Source organism: Nematolebias whitei, chromosome 16 (genome assembly GCF_014905685.2).
Source record: "Nematolebias whitei isolate Nwh7 chromosome 16, NemWhi1, whole genome shotgun sequence".
NCBI classification, from domain to species: domain Eukaryota; kingdom Metazoa; phylum Chordata; class Actinopteri; order Cyprinodontiformes; family Rivulidae; genus Nematolebias; species Nematolebias whitei.
The window spans coordinates 42,418,922-42,428,104 of NC_056513.1; the positions used below are offsets into that span (position 1 = coordinate 42,418,922).

The 9,183-nt window shown below is 41.7% G+C and overlaps 1 protein-coding gene across 1 annotated transcript in view; it reads right to left on the reverse strand.

Moving 5' to 3' along the window:
- Positions 1–4,470, reverse strand: part of mrpl45 (mitochondrial ribosomal protein L45) — a 6,163-nt gene extending 1,693 nt beyond the window's left edge. Inside the window, exons 1-7 of the mRNA XM_037690620.1 lie at positions 4,394–4,470; positions 3,676–3,862; positions 3,344–3,461; positions 3,108–3,206; positions 1,766–1,814; positions 1,540–1,689; positions 1,216–1,389 (exon numbers count right to left, since the gene is read on the reverse strand). Coding sequence (XP_037546548.1) covers positions 1,216–1,389; positions 1,540–1,689; positions 1,766–1,814; positions 3,108–3,206; positions 3,344–3,461; positions 3,676–3,862; positions 4,394–4,456 — 840 coding nt within the window. The 5' untranslated portion in view covers positions 4,457–4,470. The remainder of the gene's footprint in view (positions 1–1,215; positions 1,390–1,539; positions 1,690–1,765; positions 1,815–3,107; positions 3,207–3,343; positions 3,462–3,675; positions 3,863–4,393) is intronic.
- Between the last annotated feature and the right edge of the window lie 4,713 nt (positions 4,471–9,183).

Below are 9,183 nucleotides of genomic sequence, written 5' to 3' on the forward strand. Positions count from 1 at the left end.
ATGCCAGTAGATGTAGCTAAATATGTCATTAGAAGTAGCTAAATATGTCAGTAGATGTAGCTAAATATGTTAGGAGGTGAAATCTGCAGCCACTTCTTCAGGTCGTCCTCCATCCCTCGCCCTCAGCAGGCTGCGGTATGATTATATTATCCTGTTGGAGCTCTGACAGGTGGTGTTCCTAAATGTTTAAATTAAATCCACAATGCTCAGAGAAACTACATTAGCTCGTACTGTTCGCACATAAACAAACGCTGGTTCTGGTCTGCACCAGAAGTTGTGCCCATAATTCATGCAAGGCAGCATGGGGTCTAGGAATAAGGTGGATAAGGGTCAGTTTATCATTTAGTGAAAGTATTTAACATTTATACAGGGGCAGCTTGTATCAGATACACTAAAAACAGATTATTTCATTACGAACAAACCGCAGCAGAGATTTTGTTCAGTTCTGTAAGAAAGGCTCACTTATATTATTTTTGTAGGATACAGGTTATCCAACAGGATTCCTTGTCTAAAGAAAAATCCCAAGAAATTAACACATATATTTTCAATGGCATGGAAAACAAAGGTTTACACAGGAATGTCTTTGTAACAAAAAACATCTGCACCAACAACAGATCCAGGATGTTTCTACATCCTGGATCTGTTGACCTTGACTCTAGAGTCAAAGTCAAAAAATATGTTACAATCACATAATTTGTGCTATGACATTATTAAACTAAACCCAGGCCAAATGTAGCCGTGTGTAAAAGTTTAAATTATTCTATACAGGGAGGAGGAAAGTGTTTCCTTCTACCTTTAAACAAAATCACTGACAATATTTTTTCTTCTCTAAAAGTTCCACAGCGTTCCATCTTCATCACATTACAAACAAATATAATTTACACATTTACTGTCACAAATTATTTATCTTTGATGTGATAATTTCTGGAGAAATAAAAAGAAACAGCTACAGTGACAACACCACAGTTTAGCCAGAGACAGACGGGTGGACAGATCACATCAGACGGATCTCCACACACCATAAGTGCATTTATTTTCCTATAACTATATTTACTGAGAAAGCTTTATGGACCTGACGCTCAAGAGTCAATGTGTTTATGTTGTAATTTAAATAGCTGAACGGGTAAAAGTTGTTTTCTTTTGGTTATGCAAGAGTCTCGACTCTGCCTTCAAGTAAACAATCTACGGTGTCAGTGCTGCAAAGTAGAGGATCACCTTAATAATCGGGTCTTTGGCCGGTGCCCAGGATGGCACAATTTTCCCGTGCAACCTCCACCGACCGTAGGGGTTGAGCAGGTGCTTCTCTATGACCAAGTACTCCAAGACATCCTTTGGTTGCTCCTCACTACCCAGCATCAGCCTCCCAAAGCGATCATAGATGGCCAGAGTCTGGAAATAAAACAGGGTCCATCCAGTGATCGACGTCTTGATAACGACGTGGAACACAAACACTAAAACACAAGTCTGCTTTTTATTTTATTTGTTTACAGAATGTGGAGCACGTTTAGATTTCAGTCGGTGGAAGTCGATCCATCTCACCTGTTTAGAGTGCATGCGGACGGTCACCTGCCCATACAGGTTGTCTTTGGTGACCATGCCGGGGCAGCGAGCGTGAACCACCCTGGGCGGTTCCAGAGACTCAACAAACGTCCAGCGGATCGTCTTGTAACGGTTGCCCCTCGTCATCTCCTGGATACAGGACAGGGACAAACTGAGGACTTGACCAAAGTGAAGAGAATTATCAGCTTTCAGAGCGAAGACTTACAGGATAACACCTCTCTGTAACCAGGGCGTGAAGCTTGTCCTTGTCAAATCTGAAAATCAGGCAGCAGATTATTCTCCAGGGACAGAAGCACTAGAAAACATCCTTTTTCTATTTTACATGGAACAATTGTCTTGAGTTTTTTTAAGAGATGCTTTTGAATATTCATCTCAATAATAGTAATAATAATAATGAGAAGAAGAAGAACTGGTCCCAGATGGAAAAAATAATATTGATAGTAAATAACACACTTCTTCCCACAAAATAATACAATAAAAACTACTTCTTAGACAAAGCATTCAACAGGGAATATACTGAATATATGAAGAAACAAAAATTAGTTTGAACTTAATGAGGTCATTTTTGTTTGAGTTAATAAATAAAGTGTTTTTCTCTGGTTCAGAACTATAATTTAATTTACAAATAGTATTTTCACAACCAACATAATCCCACATTTGCCCTTTAAGTATTTCAACATACAGCATGTTCTGCTGCTGATGTTTGAGCCTCATGATGACAAAATGAAACCCAGCGATTTTCAGTCAGGTCATCTGGACAGTTAATTTTTTTGCTGAAACGTTTCACCTTCCATCCGGAAGGCTTCATCAGTCAAGGAAACACAACACAAAACTGATTCTTCCCCCAAACAGCTTACTCCAAAGTGGAACAAACCAGTTATGTTGAGGCTAAGATGGCGTCTTTGGCACGCCCCCTCCTCTGGAGCCGGCCCTCTTCCTCGTCGACAGTCATGTCAAACTGGTTCAAAACCAAAAAAAGTCCATGCTCAATAATCCAGGTATACAACCCAACAATTTTCAGTCAATGGGTAAATGAGGACACGGATTGTGTTGTAAAGCACTTTGAGTGTCTTCATAAGATAGAAAGGTGCTATATAAGTACAGTCCAGTTACCATTTGTCTCTATGTGTCCCTGTGATGGACTTGTGACCTGTCCAGGGTGTACCCCACCCCTCGCACAGTGAATGCTGGACATGGGCACCAGCGACCCCCGTGACCCAAAATGGAATAAGCGGGTAAAGAAAATGGATGGATGGGTCTGTAGAAACACAGAACACCTCTGCGGCTGCCAGCTCTTGTTTTTTTTTGCGACATGTCAATCAATTCCAGTAGGCGTGTCAGCAAATGACCAATCGGCGACCTCAATTTGTCCTGAAGTTAAACGCCCCCTGTCTGCAGAGCTGGTCTGCAGCTGATCCAGGTGGACGCTCGAGTATGACGTATCGACCCTCTGCGGACAGTGTGTGTTGAGTCAGCGTGGAAAAATGTCCGCCCGAGTATACTGGGGCCTTGAACGAAGCCAAGTGACCAAGGACCCGTTTTCTTACTGTGTCAGGGAGTTGTGCGCCTCAATGAAGATTTCTTGAGCTTGTACTGCAAAAGTCTTTGTTGTGAACTGAGCGTCGTGCTCTTTGATTTTGCGAATCCTGGAACGAGACAAAAACTGTTTATTTTAATAATCTCAGGGTGTTTTGGATTCAGTTAAAAAAAAAACTTGTGGTTATAAAGTGCGTTTTTTCACACGTGCTCTGAACTGAGGTGAGACGAGAACTACATATCTTACGCGAGCTGTGAGGTGGCGCTCTGTCGTATCTGCTCAGCTCGTTGTTTCAGGCCTTCTTTAGACAGGGTGGAAAGACGAGAGTCTCCTTCTGGGGGGATGTAAGGGTCAAAGACTCCCGCTGAGGAAAACAACAGGACACAACTTTTTGCTTACACCCATGTTTGAGCAGGAGTCTTGTCCATCTACAACTGATGATTTTACAAGCTCCACACAGACCCAATATGTTTTGAGCTGTCGTGCTGTCTAAAAACACGTGACATTAAAAACATGCATTTTATTTGAAACTGTGGAGCATGCACATCAGCTTATTCAGACACAGCAACGCATCTTACACGTGCAGGAAATATTAATGGTCCTCTCCATGTACTGCTGCCGTATGACGAGCCCCGCCGCTCGAGCCTGAAGTTCTGGGTTTTTCTCCGGTTTCTCCGCTGCAGGAGGAACAAAGTGCTTCCTCCTGGTTCGCACTGGCAGGAAGAGTGGGGCAGGATGTCTCACGTCCAAAGGCATCTCAGTATTCTGACAAAGAGAGGACAGACAAGTGTTTAACCACAGGAACCACATTTACTAATATTCACTCAGAGGCTCCAGATGTTAAACAGGTTGAACTTTAGAAACTGTTGGGAAGGTGTGGACCCACAGATCACTTCAGCTTATTATGTTACACAGACAGGTGGTTCAGATTTTTACTCCACTTGTGCATAAGCAAGAAAATAACTTGCGGAGAAATAGACCCTGACATTTAGTAAGACAGAATGTTCATTTTCGCTTAGTCTTTTTAAAGCTAAGCTATTTAATGGACAGCAATAACCAAAAATGTGTTTTATATAAACGCTTGAGGTAAAATTACAGTTTCTAATTGCTCCAATTTAGATGCAAGAATAAATTCTGTTTTCTTCGTTTTATGACATTCACATCGTGATCGCTAACAGGGTTAGCTACTTCCGGTGAGGATTATTAAAAAGAAGGAGTTCATAACATGCTGGACAGAAACAGTTCTTCCTGGATGTGTTAATGTTATAAATGTAAACTCAGTAAACGACAGACTACCTTCAAACTGCAGCATGTTACTTTGCGAAGGGACATAAACGCCCTACTCATGGACGCCGCCATCTTGCTGAAAAATGTCCGTCAAAAAAAACAAACACTTCCGGTTAATGCTTTCAAAATAAAACTGTTTTCGACACCTTACGCGGGTGTTACTGGCGTTTAAAGACTTGTCTTCGTAGTGGCACGTGACACACATCTGATCCAGATTCACGCAGATTATTTGTTGCTATAAAACATAAAGTAGCCAAGACTGAACGAAATCACAACTGCAAACAATCTGGTACAATGTCCACAGCAGGAGGGATCTGGATCTTCTGGATCAAAAGGAGAAAGTGGGAGATGGACGGTTCATATGTAGGTTTTGTAATGACACACGATTATATATTCTTAAAAGAAAAATATGATTTCAGCACGATGGAGCAGTGGTTAGCACTGTTGCCTCACAGCAAGAAGGTCGTGGGTTCAATCCCAGGTTGGACCTGGGGTCTTTCTGTGTTGAGGTTGCATGTTCTTCTCGTGCTTGCGTGAGTTTTCTCCAGTTTCCTCCCACAGAACAAAAACATGCATGTTAGGCTGCCTTCAGGCCTTCCTTGCAAAATGATCTCAGTGGGATTTGCCTGGTTAAATGAAGGTTAAAAATAAAATTAAAAAAAATTCAAACTGAGCATTTAAATGTACGAAGTGTTGTATGTTACACAATGCTTTTATCCGCTTTTGCTGCTTCATTCAACTTTTATTTATACAGGTTAATCCCATTGAACCTCGGGGACTCATTTACAAGAGAGACCTGAATTTTAACAAAGAGTGATGACAACAATGGACAATCATAAAGGATGCATACATTTTTATTTTTTTTACAAGCAGGAAAAGTAGTGAAGAAAACAGCTAGATTATAAGGCGGTGTAGAAAACTAAAAACAGGAACATGTCTGCATTGTTTTTTGCCAGGAACTTAACAGATGTTTGAAGCTACTTAGAGAGGTCAAGGTCGAGAGCTTCAGGTCTTTGTGCAAGATATTCCAGGAACCAGAAGCGAAGTAGGAGAAGGCCCCTTTGCCTAGTTCAGTCCTCACAGAGGGAACACTGCAGGTAACAATGTCCTGAGAGCGCACGCTGTGGTTCTGAGAACGGTTAGTGGGTCTACCGCTAATGCAAATAGAAGCGGTGAGAGCGGGCACCCCTGTCTCGTACCTCGTTGCAGCTTGAATACCTGGATATGTTACAGTTAGTGCAGACTGTTGCCATTGGGGAGGTTATATCAGCCTTACCCATGATATGAATTTGGGACCAATTTTAAATAACTTTAAAGTCTTGAAGAAATAACTCCACTCCACCCGGTCAAATGCCTTCTCAGCATCTAATGAGAGAATGACTTTGTCCCAGGTGTGATTGGGCAGACTAGGAGTGTACAACACATCAAGCAGCCACCTAACATTGAAGAAAGCCTGACGGTTTTTATCAAACCCTGTCTGGTCGGGCAGGACAATTGTGGAGACCACCTGCTCAAGTCGTTTTGCCAGAACCTTTGCAAAGATTTTTATGCCTGTATTTAAAATTGAGCCAGATCGATATGAGTCGCAGTTTAGAAGATCTTTATCTTTCTTAGATATCAGCAAGATTATAGCTTTACGCATGGACAGTGGTAATATCTGTGCAGCAAGTGACTCTTCAAACACAGACATTAATAATAAAAGGTGAAAGTAGATTTGAAATTTTCTTTAAAAACTCAGATGGGAAGCCTTCTGGTCCAGGGGACTTCCCATTTTGCATTTCACTAATTGTGGAGTTTATCTCAGCCACAGAGAACTCCCTCTTCAAATTTCCAACAAGATCAGGATTAATTGAAGGAAGTTTAAGATCTTTTAAAATAAGTTCTCGTCCAATAGGCTAGCTGATGACTCATTTGTATACAATGACTGGTAGAATTTACTAAAACGTATTAATTCCAGCATTGTCGTCACATGCAGCTCCCTGGTAATTGTTTATTACTGGAATAGCTTGGTTGGCTGACTGTTGCCACAGTTGATGTGCGAGCAAACGCCCCGCTCTTTCACCGTGTTCATAGTAACCCTGTCTACATTTGAAAATTAAATGTTCTGCCTGCTGAGTAGAAAAAGTATTAAATTCAGTTTGAAGTAACAAACATTTTTTGATTGGATCCTGAGAGGGGGAGTGACTATATTCTTTGTCTAGTTGTAACATCTCATCCGTTAACTGTCCCAGCCATACCAAGCCCTTCTTTTTTGTTTGCACAACAATAAATTATTTGACCCCTCAGGCAGGCCTTTAGTGCCGCCCAGGCAGTACAGAGTGCCATTCCAAGTGTTTGGTTAACTTCAAGAAATAATTCAATTTCAGATGTAAGAAATTTGATAAAGTTTCCTCAGACAAGAGTAAGGAGTTGAATCTCCAAGAACGATATACAGATTTTGTGACCGGGATAAGCAGTTTCACAATAAGTGGACCACGGTCCGAGATGACCATGGACCCATAGTCACATTCTTTCACCAAAGGCAGAGTTTGTCGATCAAGAAAAAACAGTCAATTCGTGAGTACGTCTTATGAACTGGGGGAAAAAATGAGTATGATTTTGAAGTAGGATTACAGAAGCGCTACACATCAGCCACATCATAAGATTCAAGGAATGAACTGGTATACTGAGCAGACTCAGAGTAGTTTTTCCCATCAAAACTACTGTTATGAGATTGAAGCACAGGATTTGTGTCACCACCAATTATAATGTTAAGTGATGACATATTCGGCCTGTTTGAAAAGAGGTTATTAAAATATGTAGAGTCGTCCCAGTTGGGAGCATATACCGAAACCAAACTGGCAGTGTGTACAACTTCCCCACCACTATGACATACCACCCAGCAGTATCAGAATGCACACTCGAGGCTGTAAATTGTACTTGCTTGCTAACTATAATAGCTACCCCTCTTGATTTGGATTGAAAGTTGGATTGAAACACCTGACCAGATCATTTTTAACAAACTTTCCACTGTCTGCAGAATGCACATGGGTCTCCTGTAAAAAGGCAATATCAGTGTTCAGCTGCTTCAAGTGTGACACAATTTTCCGAAATTTTACTGGACCATTAAGGGATTTCACATTCCAGATTACACAGTTAACTGGGTGGGCAGCCACTGGAGTGGCTAACATCCTTAACACTGGTCATAACAGAACAGCAGGAAATCATTTACATATAAAATATCACAAGCCAATACACGATAAAAGAAACAAGCAAAAAAAAAAACGACTGATCTGGTATAAACCCACCCCTCCCTCCTACCCAAACACGGAGAGAACAAAAACTACTGTCAACTGAAAATCCACACATTAGTGCTTACCCTAGAGAACACAATGCGACCATCTGGGCTCCCGTCTGCCCACATATGAGTAATAATAAAAATAAATTAAAAGTAATAACAAAATATGCTGATATAACCACAAATATCAAATGTGTACCTAGAAATAAGAAAGAAAAATGCTTCCATATTGGGGTGTGTACTATATACCAGAACTTACGGTATTCAATTCAGTGCATTAACACTGTAGAATCGCCCTCCAATATAAATATAATGTTGTATATACCGCCATTAAAGGACCAAGCAGCCAAATATTGAGTCAAACACAAGCTTAAGAAAAATGCTGGTTAAGGGAGGCCCATCCTATGGTTTCTTTCGATCCTCACCACCTGTTGCTGGAACAACATTCCTCTTGACATATTCCATAGCTTTATCGAAGTCGACAAACACCTTGTCCGTCCCTCCATGTGTGATATGAAGCTGTGCAGGAAAAAAAAAAGACCATACTGGACAACTGGCTGGTTCCGCAGGAGTCGCCTCACCTCCATGAACGCCACCCATGCCCTCGCCATGCCCAGAGTGTAATTAGCTGCAATGAATATGGATGATTCTTTGAAGTGGATCGGGACACCGCTGCATGCTCGTTGGAATATTTCCATACAATCTTGATAATAATACAGTTTGGCCACAATAACTCTTGATTTATCATCCGAGCCTCTCCTGCCTGGCGTTCAGTGCACATGGTCGGTCAGCGGCGACTTGCCCAGTTGCTGCGCCATCATTAGCATCTTGGCTATCACTGTAGGGGTACACAAGCCCGGCGATTCAGGAACTCCAATAATCCTAATATTGCTCTGTTTCATATGCCCACTGACACAATCCTCAAGTTTTAGACCCATATGCAGGCAGGCAAGTTAGGCAGGAGTTTAAAATAAAAATAATTTATTTTAAACAACAAAACAAAAAGCTGTTGAGGCGATAAAACTTACTCAAGCACGAGGCGAGCATAAACTGAACAGAACTAAACAACAGGTGAGCAGGTACGGAACAGGACATCAGGATTCAGGTTCAGACAGATCATCGGACAGACAGGAACGAAGGAGGACTGAGTCATCTGTGAGCAAACAGAACGGTTTGGAGGTGGATGGAAGGGGTTTAAATAAAGCAGAGTAAGAGTGGTTAATGAGTGCAGCTGGGCAGGTAGCTGATTGGGGACAGGTGTGACTGATTAAAGGCTGGAGAGGCAGACTGAGGAGTGAGTGAGAAAATGACAAGAACAGAGACAAAACACAAAAAAACAAAAAAGTAAAATAAAGACATGGAAATACAAAGAAAACAGACACGGAGGCGCAGGAAAACAGAAACAGACAGAACCGTGTCATGCACGGACTCAAGCCTTTTTCTCAGCTCGTCCACCTCGTTTTTCAATTCCACCACGGTCCCAGACCGTCGGTCCCAGACCGTCGGTCCCAGACCGTCGGTC